The sequence below is a fragment of the Hyaena hyaena genome, unplaced genomic scaffold (assembly GCF_003009895.1).
Source record: "Hyaena hyaena isolate Hyena2069 unplaced genomic scaffold, ASM300989v1 scaffold_245, whole genome shotgun sequence".
Taxonomy (NCBI): Eukaryota; Metazoa; Chordata; class Mammalia; order Carnivora; family Hyaenidae; genus Hyaena; species Hyaena hyaena.
In genome coordinates this window covers 2,182,722-2,207,715 of record NW_024080878.1, presented here as the reverse complement: position 1 = coordinate 2,207,715, position 24,994 = coordinate 2,182,722, and the positions used below count along the sequence as shown (strand labels likewise).

At 38.9% G+C, this 24,994-nt stretch overlaps 1 protein-coding gene and 1 pseudogene across 2 annotated transcripts in view; one reads left to right on the top strand and one right to left on the bottom strand.

Annotated features, from left to right (window-relative positions):
- Positions 1–716: 716 nt before the first annotated feature.
- SBF2 (SET binding factor 2) overlaps positions 717–24,994 on the top strand; it is a 521,490-nt gene continuing 497,212 nt past the window's right edge. Inside the window, exon 1 of one of the 2 annotated variants that reach the window (XM_039244607.1) lies at positions 717–915. In XM_039244607.1, the coding sequence (XP_039100538.1) occupies positions 861–915 (55 nt within the window). In that variant the 5' untranslated portion in view covers positions 717–860. The remainder of the gene's footprint in view (positions 916–24,994) is intronic. The other variant, XM_039244608.1, reaches the window with a different exon arrangement.
- Positions 18,000–20,667, bottom strand: LOC120240045 (annotated as a pseudogene).

Genomic DNA, 24,994 nt, shown 5'->3' with positions numbered 1-24,994 from the left:
CCGCTGCGAGGGGAGAAAACTTAGGCGGGAGGGGCTCCCTGGGGAGAGACAAAGCCGCCTCCCTCATCCCGTACTGGACCCGGCCAGTTCAGGAGGATCCCGGGGATGCCGTGTTCTTCGATGGAATCCAACCACCCCCATCTGGCACTCCGGGGGAAGCCCAGGCCAACCGCCCCCAGCCCACCCAGCCCTGAAGCACGAGGCGCCTCAAGATTGCGCAAAAGCCTCTCCCTCCCCCGCCTGCTCGGTGGCATGTTCCTAAAATTCCCATCTGCACAACATAAACAGGAAACGTGCAGCAAAAGCCCTGGCAGTGCAAATTCCATGCTCCAGTCGAGGGCGGGAGAATCTCGTCTTTGGAAGGGGAGTAGAGGGGGGAGGGGAAGAACCAAACTTTCCAGGAGACCCCTCAACCATCCCTGTCTCTTCTTCCGAGGTCCGAAAAGAAAGAATAGAGAAAGCGGAAGGAAGGACTCTCCGCTTAGCTAAAAAATAGGGGAGGGGGAGGTGGGCCACGAAAGAGCAGCAGGCTTCCAAGTGAACCACCTGGAGTGGCTGTGGTGGCGGGAATACGCCCAGCCGCCCACTCCGCAAATCCAGCAGTCCGAGCGACCTGGGGAGCCCCGGGGTGGGCTCGCCGCTGGCCACTGGTCCGAGTGTCCGCGCGGGTGGGGGCGGGGAGGAGCAGGCGCTCGGCGCGGCGCAGGCGCACAGTGCGCCTCGGTTGTCAAACATGGCTGAAGTGCTGCTGCTGCCGCTACTGCTGCTGCAGGGAAAATGCTGAGCCCTCCTGGGCCCGGTGGGCGGCGGCGGCGAGGGCGGCGACGGGCACCTGCTTACCGGGCGCGGCGGCGGCGGCCATGGCCCGGCTGGCCGACTACTTCATCGTAGTAGGTTATGACCACGAGAAGCCAGGTAAGGGTGGGGGCGGGCGCCGCCCCCGGGCCTCCCCGCCCCCGTCCCCCCCCCCCCCCCCCCCCCGGCTGCTGTCCAGTGGGCTCTGGGCGTCGCAGCCAGGAGGCGGGGAGGGCCGGGCTGGGCCGCGGCGGAGCCGGCGGTCGGTGTCCGGCCTTCGTGGCTGGGCTGAGCCTCGCGGTGGGCGTGAGGGACCAGCACGAGGGGAGGGGGAGGGGAGAGAAAGGGGAAGAGGCCGCGCCCGCGGGGGCCCGGGGAGGCCCAGCTGGACCAGCTGGGGGCGGGTCTGGGTGTTGCGACCCTCGCTCTGCAGGAGGCCGGGTACCAGGGGCAGCGCCCTGGTGCCCGCGGGATTGAGCCAGGATCTCAGGGCCGGGAGGGCAGGAGCCAACTGTGTTAGGTTCCTCGGGGATAAACTTCTGCCCAGCATCCTGAGTGAGTAACGAGTGACGCAGGGGGGCTGTCCTCTCCAAAAGGAAATGCTGAGAGAGTCCCCTGCTACCTCACCCCTTCGATGTCGGAGGCCTGTCTGGTCACCGCCTCAGAGAACGGGTGGTACCGGGGAAAGGGGTCCCTGCAGTTTTAAACGTTTCTAGGAAATGCTCCCTGTTCTTTCAAGACAAGATATGATAGTCATTTGAGAGTGTTTTAGCACTATCTTTTAAGTAAGGACAGTCAGCCGACCGCTGAAGGTCTTGTTTAATGTTAATATGTGATTAAAAAAATTTTTTTTGGATTAAAAAAGTTTTTTTGAGTATAATTGGCACGCAGTGTTTAATGCATCTTTTAATCATTTAATTCATCGCAAAATTTTCTTCATAAGGAACTGTGGCAAATGCTTTGTATTTTAATTTCATCTTTGGACTTTTGCAACTTAAGAAAATTCAGGGTTTTTCGAACGAATAAATTCGTGCAAGTTTATTTTTGTATTTACATTTCTTCGCATTACTGTAATTCGATTAATGTAATTAATTGAACTGGAAAGCACATGTGTTTCAGGGTAATTCCAGTTGCACATTTGCAAGGAATTTTATATAGCAGCTGATAGTCCCTACAGTCTTTCAGAGGAGATGCTGAGATTGTGTTTTGTTGATGGTTACAGCCATCTGTAGCGTCAGAATGTCATTGTTCTACCCACTCTCAGTCAACTGCTCCTTTCACTATTAACTCTTCTAATAACTTCCTTTAGTGGGAAATTTTTATTTAAAAACAATTTTTTAAATGTTTATTCATATTTGAGAGAGAGAGAAAGCGTGAACAGGGGAGGGGCAGAGAGAGAGAGGGAGACACAGAATCCAAAGCAGGCTTCAGGCTCTGAGCTGTCAGCACAGAGCCCAACATGGGCTTTGAACTCACAAATCCTAAGATCATGACCTGAACCAAAGTCAGATGCTTAACCAATGCAGCCACTTAGGCACCCCTGTATGAAGGGTTTTTTTTTTTTTTTTTTAAGTGGATTATATTCTGTTACTGTTTATTTTGATGTTTAGATTGTTTCTCATTTGGCCAATGAGAACCCATTCAGTCTGGCTTCTATGTCTTTATGACATGTCCCCATCATTCTTTGAGCATGTCTTTACTTTTTGGCATGAGAAAGTTTATCCTATACTATACCTGCCTTAGTCTTGCAATTGGCTGTTTCTCTCAGGATCCCCGAATCCTTTTAGTGGAGAATGACTTTTTTTTTTTTTTTAAAGTTTGTTTACTTTTGAGGGAGAAAGAGAGAGAAGGAAAGAAAGAATCCGAAGTAGGCTCCACACTGTCCATGCAGAGCTGGACGTGGGGCTTAATCTCATGACCCTGAGACCATGACCTGAGCCAAAATCAGGAGTCAGACACTTAACTGACTGAGCCACCTCGGTGCCCCAGAAATGACATTTTCAATTTTTTTCAATGTTTATTTATTTAATTTTTTAAAATGTTTATTTATTTATTTCTGAGTGAGTGTGAGCAGGGGAGGGTCAGAGAGAGAGGGAGACACAGAATCCGAAGACAGGCTCCAGGCTCTGAGCTAGCTGTCAGCACAGAGCCCGACGCGGGGCTCGAACCCACGAACAGTGAGATCATGACCTGAGCCGAAGCCGGTCATCGAACCAACTGAGCCACTCAGGCGCCCCAGTGTTTATTCATTTTTGAGAGAAAAAGCGCGCGTGTGAGTGCGCGCGCGGGAGAGCAAGCATGAGTGGGGGAGGGTCAGAAAGAGAGGGAAACAGAATCCAAAGCAAGCTCTATGCTTGGAGCTGTCAATGCAGAGCCTGAAGTGGGGCTTGAACTCCTGAACTGTTGAAATCTCATGAACTCATGAAATCTTGACCTGACTCGAAGTTGGACGCTTAACTGACAGAGCCACCCAGGCGCCCCTGAGAATGACATTTTGATGCTAAGATCTCAGTGCTAGTATTTTTGTTGGTGTTGGGTTGTTAGTGTTCTCAGACCTTCTTAATGGTTGAAGCTGGGGGATACATAGATGTATGTACAGAAACACATTTACAGCTATTTTTATTTATCTGTATATATTGAAATTGATGAGCTTACACTAACCTCTACTTTCAGTACAACACTCCAGGGTTCATTCTAGTTTTTACTTTTTCTGTTTCATATTTGTAATACTCTTCTTTGATAGTGAGAAATCTGGTTTCCATTATCCTTAATATACTTAATCCTCTTGTATTTGACCAGTCTTTCATACTTGCTACCACCCCCTCTTCTCTCCTGGATGCCTTTCTTTCTCTGCTCATTCTTCCTTCCATCTCTCCCACTCTGCTACCCCTCTCAGGATCTAACAGCCCATACCAGGATATCCTAATATAGGGACACCTTCCTCAACCTACTCTGAACCTCCATATCAGCTTCCCCATTGTTTGTGGATATGTTTCTCACCCACCTTAGGCTCTGATACCCCACACTGGGCTGCTTTCATGTGAAGACATCCTCTTCACTCTGTTCACACCTTGTGCCCCAAGCCAGGTTGCCTCTCTGCATTGACACCCTTCTTCTAGTACTTGAACTGAGAACATTTTTGAATTATCCTTCCCACATGGACTCCTTCCTTGGTTCATTTGGGTTCTGACAACCCGCACCTCACCCCATTCACCACCCCATAGCAGGGAAAGGGAAGATTACTTTTTATTTTTCATTTTCTTTGTTTTTTTAAAACATTTTTTAAATGTTACTTTTTATTTATTTCTGAGAGAGACAGTGTGAGCAGGGAAGGGTCAGAGAGAGAGGGAGATACAGAATCTGAAGCAGGCTCCAGGCTCTGAGCTAGCTGTCAGCATAGAGCCCGATGCGAGGCTCCAACCCACGAACCGTGAGATCATGACCTGAGCTGAAGTTGGATGCTTAACCAACTGAACCACCCAGGTGCCCAATTATTTTTCATTTTCTTAAGTAAACCCTAACTCTTAAGTAAACCTGGAGATCAGGAGTCCCATGGCTCTACAGACTGAACCAGCCAGGCACCCCAGGGAAGATGATTTTTTTAGGTCACAGAATCCAGAAGCTTTTAAAAATTATAGAATTTGGAGAGTAAAATGTATGACTTTATTATAATTTCTTTAAAAATTTTTTTTTTAATGTTTTATTTATTTCTGAGAGAGAGACAGCATGAGCAGGGGAGGGTCAGAGAGAGAGGGAGATACAGAATCTGAAACAGGCTCTAGGCTCTGAGCTGGCTGTCAGCACAGAGCCTGATGCAGGGATCGAACCCACGAACCATGAGATCATGACCTGAGCCAAAGTGCGACGCTTAACCGACTGAGCCACCCAGGCGCCCCTTTAATTTCTTTATTTGGGATTTTTCTTTGGTCACGTTTATCAGTATAATTTACATATAATAAATTTACCTTTTTAACTGAATGGTTTAAAGAGTTTTGACGGGTGTGTACGTAAATGTAGCCACTACCACAATCACGGTATAGATACAGAACATTTCTGTCCCTACAAAAAATTCTTTCTGCCCCTGTGCTGTCAGTTCCCTCCCTAGCCTCTGGCAGTCATTGATTTGTTTTCTGTCCTTTTTGGTCGTTTTTAAAAATATCGTCTATATAGAATTATATAGTGTTAAAATTTTTTTTTTTAATGTTACATTTTAGAGAAAGAGAGATCAGTAGTGGGGAAGGGGCAGAGAGAGAGGGAGACATGGAATCCTAAGCAGGCTCCAGGCTCTGAGCTGTCAGCACAGAGTCCGTCCCAGGGCTGGGACTCGTGAGCCGCTAGATCATGACCTGATTCGAAGTTGGATGCTTAATCTACTGAGCCACCCAGGTGCCCCTGGAATGATATAGTGTTTTTAATGTCTGGCTTTTTTTTTTTTTTTTTTTACTTAAAAAAACATATTTGAGGTTTATCCGTTTTATATGTATTGTCAGTTGCTCCTTTTTATTGGTTAATGTGGTAGAATTTATTCATTCACCATTTGGTGGACATTTGAGTTTCCAGTTTTTGGCTATTATGAACAGAGTTATTCTGAATGTTTGCATACAGATCTTTGAGTATTCATATGGTTTCATTCTCTTGGATAAATATATGGGAGAAGAATTGCTGAGTCATATGATAAGTTTCTGTTTAACTTTGTGTGAAACTGCCAAACTTTTCCAAATTGGCTGTGCCATTTTGCATACTTTCCAGCAATGTATAAAAGTTCCAGTTGATCCTTTTATTTTATTTATTTTTACTTTCTAAAAGTGTTTTTTGTACTTCTAGTGGATATGTAATGGTATCTCATTGTGGTTTCAATTTGCATTTTCATGGTGACTAATGATTTTAATCGCCTTTTCATGTGTTTATTATATTTGAATATTTTCTTGTAAGGTCTCAGATCAAATTTTTGTTCTTTTCTATCGGATTGTTTGGCTTCTTACTTTAAAGGTTTTTTTGTTTGTTTGTTTTTTAACTTTCAAATACAAGTCCTTATCAGGTGTTTTGTAAATGGTTTCTTTCAGTTTTTGGTTTGTCTTTTAATTTTTTTTAACAGTTTCTTTTGAATGGCAGATGTTTTAATTTGGGAACACTTTTAAGACATTTGAATACTCTTATGTCTTGAGTTGTATCCTTTGAATAGTCCTTTTTATGTAAAGCCCTTTATAAAAACGTATTGGAAGAAAATCCACTAAATCTGCGTACTTGTTTGAATTGTAAGTGAAGAACAAACCTAGTTCATTTTGTAAATCTTTATTATAAAGTTTTCTTTGGGAATTACTATAATTTTATTACCTAAATCTCCCTAAAAGCTAATCAGATTATGATAATATAATCCTGAAATGTTGTATACTTAATACCACAGTTTTCCTGGAATTAATCAATGTACTCTATATGTATTCCTAAAGTGGCTTTTCAGTTAGTAACACTTTTTTTTAGTAATATTTCTTAGTTAAATTTTTTCATATATCTGCATTAAAATTGGGTTGAAAGATAACCTTGTCTTTTGAAAAATTGCTTTTACAAACTGTTAAAAATAATTAACGCAATTTGAATTATATCCAAAAAGAGTATTTTGGACATAGTTTAATAAAGATGTACTGAATGAATACACAATTACTGAAAACAAGTAAAATACAAAAAGCTATAAGAAAAGAATGTGATTATAAAAGAGTAACAGGAGGGGCGCCTGGGTGGCTTAGTCGGTTGGGCGTCCGACTTTCGCTTGGGTCATGATCTCGCGGTTCGTGGGTTCGGGCCCCGCGTCGGGCTCTGTGCTGACTGCCAGCTCGGAGCCTGGAGCCTGTTTCAGTCTGTGACTCCCTCTCTCTGACCCTCCCCTGCTCACGCTGTCTCCCTCTCTCTCTCCTAGAAATAAATAAAACATTAAAAAAAAAAAAAAAAAAGAGTAACAGGAGGGTAGTGCCTGGGTGGTGCAGTTGGTTAAGCGTCTGTCTCTTGATTGCAGCTCAGGTCATGTCATGATCTCACAGTTGTGACATTCCAGCCCTGTGTTGGGCTCCAAGCTGAGCATGGAACCTACTTAAGATTCTCTCTCTCTGCCCCTCTGCGGCTCTGCCCCTCTCCCCCATAATCAATCAATCAATCAATCAATTTAAAAAAGGGTAATAGGAGGAATTTTTATGTTGATAGAACTGTTTTGTTTCTTGGGGTTTTTTCCTTCCTTTTTTTTTTTAAATTTAAATTTTAGTTAGCATACAGTGCAATATTGGTTTTAGGAGTAGAATTCCATGATTTTTTATCACTTATACACAACACCCAATGCTCATCACAAGTGCCCTCCTTATTACCCATCACCTATTTAGCCCATCTCCCAACCACCTCCCTCCATCAACCCATGGTTTGTTTCCTATCATTAAGAGTCTCTTATGGTTTGTTTCCTTTTCTTCTCCCCACCCCATATGTTCATCTGTTTTGTTTCTTATATTTCACCTATGAGTGAAGTCATACAGTATTTGTCTTTCTCTGAATGACTTATTTCACTTAACATAATACATTCTAGCTCCATCCACATCATTGTAAACGGCAAGATTTCATTCTTTTTGGTGACTGAGTAATATTCCATTACATAGATGTATATATATGTACATATACATCATATCTTCTTTATCCAGTCACCAGTTGATGGACTTTTGGGCTCTCTCAATCTCCATTTGGCTATTGTTGATGTGATAGAACTATTTTGTATCTTGACTAGGTGGTGGGTACATGAACCTACATATATGATAAATCATATAGAAGTGAAACACACACACCACTGTGAATAAATACAGTAAAACTGGGGACTCTGAATAAGAAAATAGATTGTATTAATGTCAGTGTCCTGGTGTTGATATTGTACTATAATTTTACAAGACGTTACCATTGGGAGAAACTGGGTAAGGAGAAATGGGATTTCTGTATTATTTATTATTACAGCTATCTCAAAAAAATTAACTTAGCAAATTATAAAATAAGGCCATAAGATAAAAAGATACTCATAGTATTCTTACTTTTTCCTTAATGTTGATGAATAAGGAAAGATTATTCTATAAAATTTCAGAAAAACATCTTCAGTAGCTAAATTATTACATCTTATGAGTATATCAATTTAACATCATTTCACTTTTTTATTGGATATTTAATACATTTCCAGTTTTGTGCTCTTATAATATACTGTCATGCTGAGGAGAGTATAACTTGAAAACCACTGATTTTTATGACAGATTGGTTTTGATAATTGAAATTAAGACATTATTTTCCTGACTTTGCAAATGACTCTGGCACAATTTTTAGAAAATTAGGAAATATTATGTTTCTAACAGGTGAACTTATTTAATGAACTATGTTTATTTATCTTACTGTTCCTTCTACTTTTACTGAAATTTGTCCGAGAAAAATTGATAATGACCACATTGGTTGAATCCCTTAATGACTTTAATTTTTTTGTTATTTACTTTTTTTTAAAGTTAAATATCTTTTTTTCCCCTTTTTTTTAAGTAGGCACCATACCCAACATGGAACTTGAACTCATGACCCTGAGATCAAGAGTCGCATGCTATACTGACTGAACCAGCTGGGTACCCCTCTTTTTGTTTACTTTTGCTGTCCATTAATATATTTAGAATTTAATCCATTTATCTAGATAATATTTAACCTGGAGTCAAGTATCATAATTATTTGAGGTTCTTGTATTCTTTCATACCAACTCATCTAAGTATATTAGCGGAAGATGTGAAATACTTCTTAGGTATTGCATCACTTTTATTTAGGTGTAAGTGAGATAAGCTAAGAGGTAAACTTATGCACAGTACTTGTCCATATAGGTTGAGACACTTTAAAAACTGATTACTGGTTATTATGGAACCATTGTAATTCATAGTCAGCCTGGGTTCCTTCCCCCCTTCCCCATTCTTGTTTCTCTCTCTCTCTCTCTCTCTCTATTTCACAAGCTGGGGAGAGGGGCAGAGGGGAGAGAGAGAATTCTAAGCAGGCTCCACACTCAGTGCAGAGGACAGCTCAGGGCCTGATCCCATGACCCTGAGATCATGACCTGAGCCAAAATCAAGAGTCAGTTTATGTAAGATGAATAAGCATTGCCATGTGGATAAGAGGGTAAAGGAGATTACAGTCAGAGAGAAAAACATGTAGATATGTGACTGTCTTGTTCCAGGAATGGAGAGAAATATAGTGTAGATGGGAATTGAAGTGAGCTTTGCTGGAGTGGGTTCAGAGAAGATTATGGGAAGTTGTGTATAGGCTATGGAATTTAGCCTTGAATTTAGACAGTGGGGTCTTTTGAAAAGCAAGAAACAACATAGAAATATGACTCAAATGGCAATGGTCTAGAGGGAGAAAGACCAGTGTGAGAAAACTTAGGAGGTTTTGCAGGGAATAGAAAGGAAGGTTATGGAGTCTAGAGAAATTTGAAAGCTCAGATTAGCAAAATTTAATAGTGAAATGGATTGAGGGTAACAAAGTCTTTAACTGTTAATTGGGTGGGTGATGATGCTGTGAATGCAAATAGTGAATTCAGGAGAAGAAATAAATTTGGATGCAGGAAAGCAATGCTGAGCTTAGTTTTGGATATGTTAAATTAAAGGTGCTTGCCTATACTCAAGGAAGGTAGAGATGTCTTTTAGGTGTTTAGATATATGGGTCGGGATATAAGAAGAGAAATGAAAATTAGAGATTTAATTTGGCAATTACCAATAGCCAACTGATTGTCAGATTTAACAAAAAAAATGAGATTGTTGAGGAAATGTGTATAGGGTGAATAAAGGAGTAGCCTAAGAATTGAGCCCAGAGAAAATTCAATATTTAAGAAGTAGATAGAACGTTAGTAGTCAGGAGTGGTCAGAGGTATTGCAAGAGAACTAAGGTTGTGTGATATCATGGAAACCTTGGGTGTGGAGAGTTTTGAGGAGAAGGATATGATGAATAAATATCAAAAGCTCTGAAGATGTATAATGAGGACTAATAGTAGTGTCTTAGTACATTTGGGCTGCTGTAACAACTTATCATCAACTGTGTGGCTTACACAGTGAACATTTATTTCTCACAGTTCTGGAGGCTGTGAATTCCAAGATCAAAGCTCAGGCTGATTGAGGGTCTCGTGAGGCTGGCTTCCTGGTTCATGGATAGTGGTGTTCTCATCATATCCTTGCATGGTGGAAGGGGCAAGGGAAATCTCTGGAGCCTCCTTTATAAGGGCACTCATCTCACTCTGAGGACAGAGCCCTCATGGCCTAGTCACCTTCAGATACCATCACTTTGCTCCATCTCCAAATGCTATCACATTGGGAATGTATGAGTTTTGGAGGGACACAAAGAGTCTATAATAAATAGACTCATCGATTTACAAAAATTTTTTTGATGTTTTATTTATTTTTGAGAGAGAGATAGAGACAGCATGAGCAGGGGAGGGTCAGGGAGAGAGGGAGACACAGAATCTGAAGACAGATTCTGCACAGAGCCAGCACAGAATCAGCACAGAGCCCGATGCGGGGCTCAAACCCATGAACCGTGAGATCATGACTTTAGCTGAAGTTGGATGCTTAACCGACTGAGCCACCCAGGTGTCCCTCATGGACTTGATAATAAGGATAAGTGGGCTTATGGAGTTGGTAATACAGACAGTGACTTTAGAACATTTTAGTAGAGTTGTGGGGGGGCCAAAGCCAATTTGATAAATGCACGTCCTAAGTCATATGCTCTGTAAGCCTCACCAAGTCCAATTTATTTTATCTCTTTAGAAGCTCATGATGACGTGAATCCCATGGCTTGTGGGAAGTGAAAGAGGAGTCAGAAGTGATACAAAAATTCCAAACATGAAACTCTGGGATACCTGTGATACCATTACTTAAATAGGTGGTTGAAAATTTTTTCCGTTAAAATTTATTTGTCTTTGTGAACTTGGAAGATAGGTGGGTTTTAGTTTATAGTCATTCAAATGGAGACTTCAGAAATGGGGACAAGTAAAGGCTGGACACAAAGACTTGAGAGTCATTAGGATAGAGTTATTATGGCACTGTGAATGCCCTCAGAAATTTGGTGTAGAGCAGAGGAATAGAGAACCAAGGACTGAGTTTTGGGGAATCTATTGCTAAGAGGATGGAAAATGAAAGGAGCCATATAAGATGGGATTGACAAGTTTGGGAGAGAGATTTAGTTTTTCCCAGTAGCTGTTCTTCTCCTTGAGGGTGATAGAACTCCTGATTTTTGGTTAGTTATGTGGCCATGCAGAAGAGAGACTATTTTCAAATTTCATTTCTCTTCTTTTTTTCTTTTCCAGTTTCTAATGAACATGTGAATAAGTTCTGGCCAGTTAGATGTAAGTGCAAATGAGCTCAGTATCCCAGAAATATTCTTAAAGGGTATACCTTCCCAGCTTTTCTCTTTCCTGAGACTGACCCGCTTATATAAAGATTGGAGCTGCAGCAGGCATCTTGGCTATGTAGATAAGGATCTAAACCCTAGAAAGAACCTGGTTCTTAATGATTTATAGTAAGATTGTCATAACTGCCCTCTGAATTTTTATTTTTTACATGACAGATTATAACCTCATATGGTTAAACCATTATAAATTAAGAGTTTTCTGTGTTGGAAATCCAGAGTCATAAAAAGTGATTCATAGAAAGGGAATATTTCTCAGTGTCCAGTATGTCAGAAAGATCAGTGACATGTGGAGTTAATCAAGATCTTTGCATTTCATAAAATGTTAGAGTTATAAGTTAACTGTACAGATTGTTTAATTCAGTCTACTTTATGGATAAGCTGATGCATTGGGGTGTCTGGGTGGCTTAGTCTGTTAAGTATCCAACTCTTGATCTCAGTTCAGGTCTAGATTTCGGGTTGTGAATTTAAACCCCGTGTTGGGTTCCGCGTTGGGTTTCATGCTGGATGTGGAGTCTACTTAAAGAAAAGAAAAGAGAAGAGAAGAGAAGGGGAGGGGAAGGGAGGGGAGGGGAGGGGAGGAGAGAAAAGAAGAAAAGAAAAGAAAGAAAAAAGAAAAGAAAAGAAAAGAGAAAGGAAAGGAAAGGAAAGGAAAAAAGAAAAGAAAGAAAAGAAAAGAAAAGAAAGAAAAGAGAAACTGATGCACTTGTCTGCACCACCCATATGCCTCTTCTTGTGAATGAATGGTTACACCACTGTTGGCAAATACTGGCCTGGAAATTACCTAAGCCTGAACTCCAGTATAACTTGCTCTATTTTGAGAATTTATATCAAGGATAGTCTTACCGCAGAATTGTTTCACCTGGAATCTTGTGTTGTAAAACACATTGCAAAACTTAAAGCAGGAGAAAGGATAGGAAACAGCAGATTAAGACCATTTGTTTGAGTCGTCTGATTTTGAGACGTAAGAATATCTGGTTGGAGGGGCGCCTGGATGGTTCAGTCAGAGGAGCATGTGACTCTTGATCATGGTGTCCTGAGTTTGAGCCCCACATTGGGTGTAGAGATTACTTTAAAAAAAAAAAAAAATCTGGTTGGAAAACTTTGAACACTTTAAGGATAAAAACTTTATTATTGTTATTATTATTGTTTTTAAATATGTTTTTTAATCTGGGTTGTCTGAGTGATTAGTGGTTAGTTAGCTATGCTTGAATTAAATTGCAGAAATGGGTCCAATGAGAGTTGAAAAAAATGTATAGGACAGATGTGAGCATAAATGAGGGGAGAAAAAGGAGTGGAAATGGATGGATTTAGAGCAGTTGATGCTGGAGAGGGTGGATAGGTATGGGGAGAAAGTTCCTTAGGACTTGGGGTCTCAAACACATTCTGTATACAGAATACAAGTATATCATTGGGCTCTGACTCCTCCTTTATAAAGAGTGTGTACTTTGGAAAATAAAATTGCCATTTGATTAGTTTTGGAGATATTCTATAATGGTGTATATCCAAACATGTCCCTGATCACCTTTGGGAACTTTGTGGGAGGTAACAAGTAACATAGGCATTTAATAGAACCAGAAATCTACAGGTAAACTTAGCACTAGTGAATAGGGAAATACAGTATTGGGAAAAGATAGTGGTAAAGTGTTTTGAGAAAGGTTTCAGGGTAAGCTTTTAAATTTTAGAGACAAGTATCAAAATAATGAATTCCTAACAAACCTAACCTCTCGAAATAACTTTTTCAGCAGCAATTTTATTTCTCAGTTGTATGTTAATTTATGTGTTATGTATTATTATGTGCCAGACATGATCATCTTCACTAAAAACTGTTATAAAAATGAAGACCCTGACTAAATCACTGTGTTGGTGGTGGACTAGTGTTTATTTATTTTAAATATTCATTTATTTTGAGAGAGAGAGTGTGAGCTGGGGTGGGCAGAGAGAGAAGGAGAGAGAGAATCCCAAGTAGACTCCTCTCTGTCAGTGCAGAGCCCACTGTGGGGCTCGATGCCATGAACCGTGAGATCATGACCTGAGCTGAAATCAAGAATCAGTTGTTTAACTGACTGAACTACCCAGGTGCCCCTACTGTTTCTTAATTTTAAAACATTGCTGTTGTCAAAACTGAGATCATTAGGTATTACAAGATTTAATACTCTGTTACTTAATTATTGCTGAACTTAAGTAATGACTTCGGTTATGAAATTATAAAGTAAAGGCTATTCATTTAAAATTCTCATTTCTCTTATCTGCCTTTTAAAGGAAAAGGTAACTTTGTAGTTTCATAATTATTTAATTTTTTCATATACTTACCAATGTCTCCATTTTAGCATTTTAGAATTTTTCATTAGAGATTTTTTTTGTTTTTGTTTTTGTTTTTAGTTATATCTGTGTTTCATTGTTTACTGAAAAAAAAAAGAATGAAAAAGTAATTTTGCCTGTGGAAATATTTCATACAACTACTGAATTTGAGACAGGCTAGATTAAAAAAAATATGTACAGTTTTACAGATATTGATTTTTCTTGAGTATAGGAACAAAAAGATTAAGAAGAGGGAAAAAAAAGTGTATTTTGAGGGGACCTTCACACTATTATAGGAAAACACCAGAGAAATAATCTTTACTTTTTAAGACGTTTTAACAGGAGTACAGTGTATTACGTGATAGCTACAGTTTAGCTCTCCAGCACTGTCATAACACATCTTGCAAATTTGGTGGCTTAAAACAACACTTATTTTCTCACAGTCCTGGAGACAATAAGTCTGAAATCAAGGTGCTGGGAGGGAAGTGCTCCTGCTATATACTCTAAGGAAGGATCCTTCCTTGCTGCTTCGAGTTTCTGATGGCTCTAGGCTTCTTTGGTTTGGGACAGCAATCACTCTGATCTCTGCCTCATCTTTACATGGCCTTCTTTTGTGTCTCTATGTCCACATCTCCTCCTTTCTTTTATTAAGAAAGTAATCATTGGATTTCGGGGGCATCATATATCCAGGATGATTTCATCTTGAGATCCTTAACTAATTACATCACCAAAGACCCTATTTCCAAATAAGGTCACATTCTGGAATTCTGGTGGAATTTTGGGGGGACACGATTCAGCCTACTATAACCATAGTGGCTCTTGAAGCTTTTATAATGCTTGCTGTTTGTACATATTAGGAAATTTATCTGGACAGAACAGTGTAAAATATAAGACTTAATTAAAAAATAATTTTGTAATAGATTATACTTTCAAAAGCCAAATATATTAAAAAAACCATTCTTATAACATTATAAGTTAAAACAGCATTCAATCTAAATATTTGGGTGAATAATATACGGTGGAAAAGTCAGAATTTCTTGGAATATATATATGTGTGTATATGTATATATATCCCCCGCATACAGTTTTGTACATAGTCTTTAGAAAGGTGTAGATCTATGTGTGTTTTTTAAAAAAAAATTTTTTTTAAAGTTTATTTATTTCGAGAGAGGCACTATGAGTGAGGGAGGGGCAGAGAGAGAGGGAGAGAGAGAATCCCAAGCAGCCTCCAGACTACTAGCACAGAGCCCGATGCAGGGCTTGAACACATGAAGCTGTGAGATCGCGACCTGAGCTGAAACCAAGAGTTGGATGCTTAAGTGACTGAGCCACCCAGGTGCTCCTAGATCCATGTGTGTTCTTTGTTGTAAATTTTACTTGTGCTGGGGCACCTTGCTGGTTCAGTTGGTAGAGCATGTGACACTTGATCTCAGGGTGCTTAGTTCAAACCTCACGCTGGGTATGGAGACTACTTTAAATTTTTTTTTTTCACTTATGCCACCTGTTTTTTCCATATTATTGTGTTGGGGAAGTCAGTTTTCTTTAGATGTGTCACATAACTTACATTTATTTAGTCATTTTCTTTATAGTCAGAGACTATCAGATTAGATCATCAGTTCATTTATTTAAAAATTATTGAGCATTTTCATATACATTATCTCACAGACTCTTGATAGAAATATAGTGAGTTATCCTGTGGGGTCTGTCAAAGTTAAATAATTTGCTTACTTTCATATGTATTTTAAATGGAATTAAATGGGACTCAAAATGATTTTCTAGCTTTGAATCAAAACTTTTCTTTATAAATACATTATAGGGACTAGGGAGTGAAGAAGATTGGGGGAGAGGAATAGGGAGGGTTTATTAGGTTAGGGGACAGTAGTAGTGGCAGATGTACTGAAGTGACAAACAATGAATAGATTCTCAGTTTGGCAGAAATGCTGAGACTGGAAGAGAACTAGTAAGTCATAATATTGGGACCAGAACAGGAAAACTGGTAAGTAATAAATGAAGATTATATTAGAGTAAGTTAATGACTTTTTTCTCCCTGTTTTCTTAGGCCAGTTACTTTCATTGCATTTTTTTCTTATCCTTCTGTACTTTATCTTTGGAGTTGAAATTCTTGATACTTTGGAAAACAAAATTTAAAAATCTGTTACATAAGATGTTCTGAAGTATTTCTGTAGGAGAACTTGGGAAAAGTGCTTGCTTTCATAGGAAGCAGAGTAATTGCCCTTGTGTCCCTCCTGGTAGTCTGGTCTCCTTTCTTTACAACCTGTGCATCTTGTTTTACTCATCTTGAATTTTCCTATTTGGAGATCTAGTTTCTAATTGATTTTTTTCTGCTTGGCCTTGAAATTCTTTTTTTGTCCAAATGATTAGAAACTCTGCTCATCTGTTTTTCTATCCAGTTTTGACTCATTCTGTCATGGTTCTAGTATATCAGCACCTTCCTGCTTTCACTTACCTGTCTATTGCTAAATTGTTTTTTATTTTATTTATTGTAGTAATGCATTCTTGTTATAAACATTTCAAACATTACAGAAGGTTGCTGAATCTTGACTGTAGTGCCTCTTTAGACCTTAATTTGATTCTAGGTACTTGTACAGAATTTTTCCAGTTCTTTTTTATTTACTATTATTTTTAACTGAAGTATAATTAACATACAATGTAATATTAGTTTCAGTTGTACAATATATTGATTCAACAATTCTCTACGTTAGTGCTCATTACAGTAAGTATACTCTTAATCCTCTTTGTCTAGTGTATCATTCTGGCCCCCTCAAATCCCCTCTGGCAACCACCAATTTGTTACCTGCATTTAAGAGTCCATTCTTTCTCTCTTATTTCCTTTGTTCATTTGTTTTGTTTCTTAAATTCTACATATGACTGAAATCATATGGTATTCATCTTTGTCCTACTAACTTGTTTTGCGTAAGCATTATATCCTCTAGGTTCATCTATATTGCTGCAAATGACAAGATCTCATTCTTTTTTTAACGGTAGTAATATTCCATTATATATATATGTAGTGGAATATATACGTATATACATATATACATATATTTTTTAATGAAACCTCAGTCTTCCAAGGTTAGTAATGGAAGGAAAGCCATCACATGGGAAGGGTTGACTTGACCTCAGAGCTCCCTGCCTCTTCTGTTTCTCTAGTGTTCTTATAGAATGCTACTTTTTTCTTAACATTTTTTTTAAAGATTTTATTTTTTTAAGGAGGGGTGCCTGGCTGGCTCAGTTGGTTGAGTGTGCCACTCTATTGGCACTCTTGTGGCCACTCTGGTGGCACACTCTACCAACTGAGCCAACCAGGCAACCCTGAAATAAGACTTTTTAAAAAAATTTATTTCTGATAGAGAGAGAGCTAGCAGGGGAAGGTCAGAGAGAGAGGGAGACAGAATCTGAAGCAGTCTCCAGGCTCTGAGCTAGCTGTCAGCACAGAACCTGACGCGGGGCTCAAACCCACGAACCGTGAGCTCATGACCTTAGCTGAAGTTGGACGCTTAACCAACTGAGCCACCCAGGCGTCCCTGAAATAAGACTTTTTTAAAGGCTGAAAACAAAACAAGGATAATGAAGCTAGAGAGTAGCTTTCAAGTCAGTCATCTGGTTTGCAAGGTATAGTTTAGGTCTGTTTGATCTGTGGTCTCTGAAAGAGATAATGTCCTAGCTAGCTTATGGCCTGCTGTCATATGATGGAGGCTGTTTTTCCTTTCAACATGTTTCCTTAAGTCTAGGCCTTAGATGGGGGTCAAACAGTCCATTCCTCTCAGATCTATCTAAGGTACACTTTCCTGTTTCTAGTTTCATGTCCAGGGATCTGTCTTCTTCTGGATGATTATACCAAGACTGTACTTCAGGAGATATTTTCATTCCTTAACCATGCGGTTTAAACTATGGGACAAACTGGACTCTATATTAGAATTCAACATAGGAAAAGAAGAATATACCACATACAGAAATGTGGGATGAGGACCTCTTTGTATTTGTAACTGATTTCCACCCATGGTCTCAGCATTAACAAAACTTTGATGTTACCTAGAAACATGGTCATAACATTCATGCACAAATCAAAGCACAGCTAAACAAGCATCACATTTTCTGTTACTTTTTAAAGAAAAATAAGTTCTGTAGAACTATGTGTTCATATTTGTTTTTAGTTAATGCTTTGTAATCTTTCCTGTTTGATTTTAATCTGAACAAATAATGATACCATTTTCATTACTCAGTATGCATGAATGTTAGTTGAAGCATTTTTTAAAAAACAATAGTTTAAGTCTCCAAACATCTAAATCCTGGGCCGATTTAATTTGTACAGTTAAATTGAAATGATGTTTTCTGAAAGCTGTTCTATCACTCTTTTTTTGACACCCCCCCCCCTCCAAATTGTATATTTACCCATCACTGGATTTGACCTGGGCCCTATAGAGTGTCTCTACCTTCCTGATTTTTATTCAGCCCTGCAAGGCATCATTGTAGGTTAATGCCAAGGTCCCCAAGAAGGTGATATATTCCTGTGAATTCACCACCTGGTCCTTATTCTGGTCCAGGTCCTCCATCACCTTTGCAGTGTTGGCATCTTACAGTTTTGGGCCAGAGGTGGGCTCTTTTCTTTCTAGATTGACTCCTTCGGCTCCTTCTTGGTCAGGGTGTCCTTATCACCTTCCCTGCCTGAGTACTTATGGAAGGTGGCCACAAGGAGGCCAAAGGCCTGATCCAGGTGGCATGCTCTGGCTGGGTGCTGGGCTCAGAGCAGGTGGTTAGGAGAGCATTGAGGGAGTGCTAAGGGACCTCTTATCACTTCTTTTTACTATTGTATAATGAGTCTATTTTTTCTACTTGTGATTAAACAATAACTAGTTACCAAAGCATCTGATTAAAATATCAAACTAAAACATCATAGCTGGTGTTTTCTCTTATGCACATATTATGGCTTACTAGAGATTATTCATTTTTAATGGACAATTTTGGAGAAATGGTATGGTGAAATCACCATTTTGCCAAGGGTAATTTATGTTTGTGGGTAATGAGATTTGAAGCTATGGAAGATATTATTGAAAGACTTAAGGAAATTATGTGGGTAGCTAATAATTGGCAAATAAGTAACCCTCAGCTATAGTGAATTACTTTTCATTCTCTTAAAGAATCATGATTGTTTCCTTGACTTTGCAATTGCTACTCCTTTGTTATTTGTCTGATTTTAGCCATCCTGCTGCGTGTGAAGTGATGTACTGCTGACATTTTAACAGATGTTTTTTCAGAGGTTTTGGTATGCATTTGTAGGTATCATTTTTGTTTCCAGTGTGATTTTTTTTTGATGTTATTTTTTTATTTTGAGAGAGAGAGAGAGTCAGAGAGAGAGTGTGGGGGGACAGGCAGAGAGAGAAGGAGAGAGAGAATTTCAAGCAGGCTCCATGCTGTTAGCATAGAGCCTGATGTGGGGCTCAATTTCATGAACTGTGAGATCATGACCTGAGCTGAAATCAAGAGTCAAATGCTTAACCACTGAACTATCCAGGTAGTCCATCTTTTTTTCCTTTAATTGAAGTATAATTGACATATAATATCTTATTAGTTTAAGATATATCATAGTGATTTGATATTTTTACAAATTATGAAATGATCCTCACTGTAAGTCTAGATATAGATTCCTCCCCCCCCACTCTTTCTCTCTCAAAATAAATAAATAAACATTACAGTATTATTGACTATGTTCCCTATATTATCAATATTTACTTGTTACAAAACAAGTTCATAGCCTCTATTCAGTCTGTATTTTTAAAACTTAACTGCATGTTACTGGCAGCTTTCCATATTCTAAATATATATTATATGATAACACTAATTTTTATTAGCTAAAAATTGTGTTTATTATTTTAACATATAATTTAATGTCCATGTAATCACTTTACCAACTAATCTCTTATGAGTAGACATTTTGGTTATTTCTGAATTTTTGCTGTTAAAAATAAATGCCGTGATGAATCATCCTAGCTAAATCTTTGCATTCATCTTTAATTTCTTAGGATAAAAAAGAGAGAGGCCAGTAAAGTTTAGTACTTACAAGCAAGGGGTTGAGCCAGATGATCTGAGTTTGATTCCTGGTTGATTCCTCTTAGTAGTTCTGGCCTTAGACAAATTACGTAATTTTTCTGTGTCTGAGTTTCTGTATCTATAAAATGGTATAATAATAAATAGTATGTACTTCATAGAGTTGTTTTGAAGATTAAATGAGTGGGGTGCCTGGGTGGCTTAGTCAGCTAAGCCTCCGACTTCGGCTCAGGTAATGATCTCACAGTTCGTGAGTTTTGAGCCCTATGTCATTCTCTGTGCTGACGGCTTAGAGCTTGGAGCCTGCTTCAGATTCTCTTGTCTTCCTCTCTCCCTCTGCCCTTCTGTTCATGCTGTCTCAAAAATAAAAATTAAGGGACGCTTGGGTGGCTCAGTCGGTTAAGCGTCAGACTTTGGCTCAGGTCATGATCTCACAGTTCGTGGGTTCAAGCCCCGCGTCAGGGTCTGTGCTGACAGCTAGCTCAGAGCCTGGAGTCTATTTCAGATTCTGTGTCTCCCTCTCTCTCTGACCCTCCCCTGCTCACGCTGTCTCTCTCTCAGAAATAAATAAAACATTAAAAAAAATTTTAAAAAAAGATTAAATGAGTTAATTTTTGTAAATTATTTAAACAGTGTCTGGCACACAGTGTTAAGTTTTAATTTCTAAAAGTGGAATTGCTGGATCAAAGGATAGATATATTTATGTTTATGTGTATATTTATATTTATATGTTAATTTTCTCCTTAGCATCCTTTGCTATGGGAAGCTGTCTTCTAATTCCTGTAGTCCCAGGAAAAATGCTAGTCCTAGTTACTCCCATCCCCTATCTCAAACTGGACTAAATAGAGCCATTTCTGCGTCTTTTCTTCTGGAAGAAACAAGAAAGTCTCTTTCTTTCTACAAGAATAACTAAGATTGGAGACCATGACTAAATTGGGGGTGCCAATGTGTATTTTCCCTGCTGTGTATAGAGAGTCTGGCTGAATACTGAACAGAGTCAAGGATAGCCAAAACATGAGAGAGAGAGTGCGAGCTTTGAAAACATCATTTAAACCTTTGACTTACAGCCATTCTTGAAAGCCAGAACATTAAAAAAAATAGTTTTGAGATGTATTGCTCAGTTCTCTTCCAGAAAGATTGTATTAATTTTTGCTCTCATTTCCTTCAGGGGGATTTTAATTAGAAGAAAATTCTAATTAAAAAAAAATCACTTAATAAGATTTATTGCTTAAGCATCACCAGAGGAAACTGCATAGCTTTATGAAGGTGAGAATGCTAAGGAACTGGAGCAGGGATATCAGACCTTATACCTAATTCAAATTATGTCACTGAAATATTACACGTTGCTACTTGTCTTTGGCCTTTATCATGTCCTAAACATATTTAAAACCAATGATCTGAGTTCTGAAAATGACAAGGTCTTGTCTTTTGTATTTGTCTGATTTATCTAGACTGAGAGTCCCTTGAGGGCAATATTCAATGAAAAGAAAATCTTTGAAACTGTAAAATAGTCCTTTCAGCAGAAATACTTCTGTTATTTTACCAGACTACTAACTAATGGAATGCGAATAATTACTTAGTATTTATTAACTGGCAGATTTATAGAACTTTCTTTATAGCGATTTCCCTAATAGACTGAGTTAGGAGAAAGAATTTTTATCTTCCTTGGAAAGGCCCATTTTCCATCGATGAGACCCTTCTGTAGATAACTTCTTTTCCCTTGATCCGTTGTTTGTAGCTCTTTTGTTTATTTTACTAGTTTACAAGGTCAGTACCATGATTTGAAGAAACAATTTGCTTGTTTGGGAACTTGACATCTGAAGTTATTTTCTCCTCTAAGCAAATATTCTGTCATATTTTATGTGAAATATAAAAACTTAAAAACTTGAAATTGAAGATTTTTTTGTGTTTTTTGAGAGAGAGAGAGAGAGAGAGAAAGAGAGAGCAAGTGCACATTCATGCATCGGGGAGGAGCAGAGGTTGAGAGAGAGAGAGAGAATCTTCAGCAGGCTCTACCTCCAGCTCAGAGCCCAATGAGGGGCTTAATCTCACTGTGAGATCATGACCTGAGTCGAAATCAGGAGTGGAATGTTAACAGACTGAGTCATCCAGGGGCCTCCAAGATTTTTGTTTAAAGAAAAGAACTAGTTTTGGGACAAGTTTTTAAGTGAAAAAAATCTGTTTATAGTTAATGACATCTGCTTGTAGGTAAAAATACGTGCTTTGTTTTTTTCTAGCTTAAGCTAAGTCTAGCTACATTTAGAGAAAAATCAAGTGTCAGAACAAGCTTGGAAAATAATAGTATGAAAATTAATTTGCAATGGAAAGTGGCAGTTGGGACTGGAGTGAATTTTACAAATGCTTTATATAATTATCCCACGCGGTTGTATGGAATTTGAAAAGAATGTTACTTGTTTTTCTTTTGAGACAGATGTTTTACCAAATAATTTTAGCCTGAGTAAACCAAGATCCACACAGGATTAGATTAATAAAACTCATTTTTTTTTTTAAAGGAGGAAAGAAATGAGAAGGAACAACAATAAAGATTGATTTAGGATGGTGAAAAACTGAAGGTTTTTGAAAATACAAGTTAATTGCATTAGCCTTCTCCCTCCCCCAAGTTTTCTTTTACTGCTATTGTTCAGATTGTGTGTTTGAAGAATGTGATTGTAGAGGAATGAAGGATATCTGAAAACACTATAGCATTTGATAAAGTCACCATAGTATGTTTCAGGAGATTATAGGATAACATTCTCTGGCCTTTTTTTTTTTTTTTTACAAATAGTTTATTGTCAAATTAGTTTCCACATAACACCCAGTGCTCATCCCCACAAGTGCCCTCCTCCATGCCCATCCCCCCTCCCCCCCACATCCATCAGTCCTCAGTTTTTGTCAGCATTCAAGAGTCTCTCATGGTTTGCCTCTCTCCCTTTCCCCCACCATTTCCCCCCTTCTTCTCCCCCTTGGTCCTCTGTTAAGTTCCTCCTAATCCTCCTATATGTGCAAACATATGATATTTGTCCTTCTCTGCCTGACTTATTTCACTCAGCATAACACCCTCAAGGTCCATCCATGTTGCTACACATTCTCTGGCCTTTTTTAATTGTTTGAAAGATGGGATGCATAGTTTCTATTAATATGACTGCCACTTATCAAATACCATATGCCAAACTTTATCTAGTTTCATTGATTTCTCTTAAATATATAAGGTAGGTGAAGTTACTGAGATTTGGAGACATTAAGTGATTTGCTCAGGGTTACATAGCTGGAACTTGTGGCATCAGTATCTGAATCCTGGTGTGTTCATTTGTTTGAGTCCAAGGCTCTTGTTCTTACATGGTGCACAAATCCTCTTTTGAAATTGGGGGATCCCCAGGTAAATGCATTGTTTAGTTATTTGTTTATTTGAAGAGTGTATTGGCTATTATGTGCCAGGCATCATGCTGCAATGAAAAACAAGGCAAGATACTGAAGGTTCCCTTTTACAGGTTCTGTTAATAGGAGTAGAGCATTTAGGAAAAAGCTAGACTCTTCTTTAGAAAAAGGTTAGCAGCCTTTTTCACTTTCTAAAAGTGAAGTGGATTTCTTTCCTTCTTTCTTTTTTTCTTTCAGACGGGGTTGGGGAGGAGTAGAGAGAGAGGGAGACACAGAATCCTAAGCGGGCTCCAGGGTCTGAACTGTCAGCACAGAGCCTGACGTGGGGCTTGAACTCACAAACCATGAGATCATGATCTGAGCCGAAGTCTGCCGCTTAACCAACTGAGCCACCCAGGCGCCCCTCCTTTAAGCCATTCAGTCAAGTGTCAATAATTGAGTGATTGCTTGGTATTTGGGGAGGGGAATATTGACTTTGTTCTTAAGGAATTTATAATTTTATTAAGCTTGATCAGTCTCATTAGCAAAGAAGTGGAAAATTCTTCCTTTAAAAGACTCACATCCTTATCAGTATGAAACCTAAATTTGTAATCATTGGGTAGTTTTGGACTGCCACAGGGCATCAAGAGGATACTAGCAAGGATATATAGATGGGAGTTAGGAGGTGGAATTGCCTATAGAAAAAAAAAATCCACCTAAATGTCTTCTAGGACTTGGAAATTCAGCATTGTCAAGTGAACATACCTGGCTCTTCCAAACTTTTTCACCTTGGTCATTTACCCAAGTCAGAAACTTGCTGAACTTTTCCTTTTCTCCCTAATTTTCACTTGAAAGTGTTTAATTTTTCTTATTAAAATGTTCTCATATTTCTCTTTCTGTCTGTTCCTATAGCCAATGCCTTTCTTTTTCTGGAGGGGAAAATGGTCTTTTTCCATTAGTAGAAAGAGCACTCTGGATATAGGTTTGGCTGCTTGTAGTAGAGATCTAACACGTCTTCAACAATATAGAAACATATTTTTCTTTCATAGAAAGGTCTGGGTCTAGACAGTTTTGGGTTTGTATGGGCTGCTTCCAACTTTACTTTTTACTTTTTATGCTGATTATTTTGCTGACTTCTCTACTTCACTATGAGCTCTTTTAAGATAGGAATTGTATCCTACTTTTTTTTTTTTTAATTCCTAGTCCTTGGTAAAATACTTGACACATAAAAGATCTGTAGTAAATATGTGTGAAATGAATGATTTACTAATGTGAGTTGGCAACCTAAAGGCCATCCTTTTCCTGCCCCTTCCCTCTCTTTAAATAGGTACTTTATCTAAAAAGAGAATTTTTAGTATAGATCAGTCTTTATTATAACCACTAAATCATTTATGCTCAGCTTTTTATCTGATAAGAAGCTAAGTTTAATTTTCCTGAAGTATTTTGATTGTTAGGGTTAGAGATGAGGGAGACTGAGTCACTGTACAAATTATTGATGGGAGGGGGGTAAATTATGGCTGCTGGCCATCCCTTCCTCATTATAAGAACTACTCTGGAGCCATGAAGAGAGGACTGTGGCAATAGAACTGTCTTGGAATCTGACTATATTGACTGTTAAGATCTCCAAGCTGTCTGCTATTTCCAAATGTCCCGTAGGAGGCTTTACCTAAGATGGAGGCACAGTTATATAAGCATCTTGAATTATCTTGTAGTTATTGTTTTTATGTTAATTTAATAAATCATGAATTTTGTGGTAGTTATCAGATCATTGTTATTTTAAGACTTACTTGGACAGCTTTTCTCATGTAGTGCTTGATTTATATTATTTTTATTTATTTTTTAAATGTTTATTCATTTTAGAGAGAGAGCGGGAGATAGAGCATGAGTGGGGGAGGGACAGACAGAGAGGGAGACAGAACCCGAAGCAAGCTCCTGGCTCTGAGTTGTCAGCACATAGCCTGACATGGGCTCAAACTCACAAACTGCAAGATCATGATCTGAGCTGAAGTCTGACACTTAACCAGCTGAGCCATCCAGGTGCCCC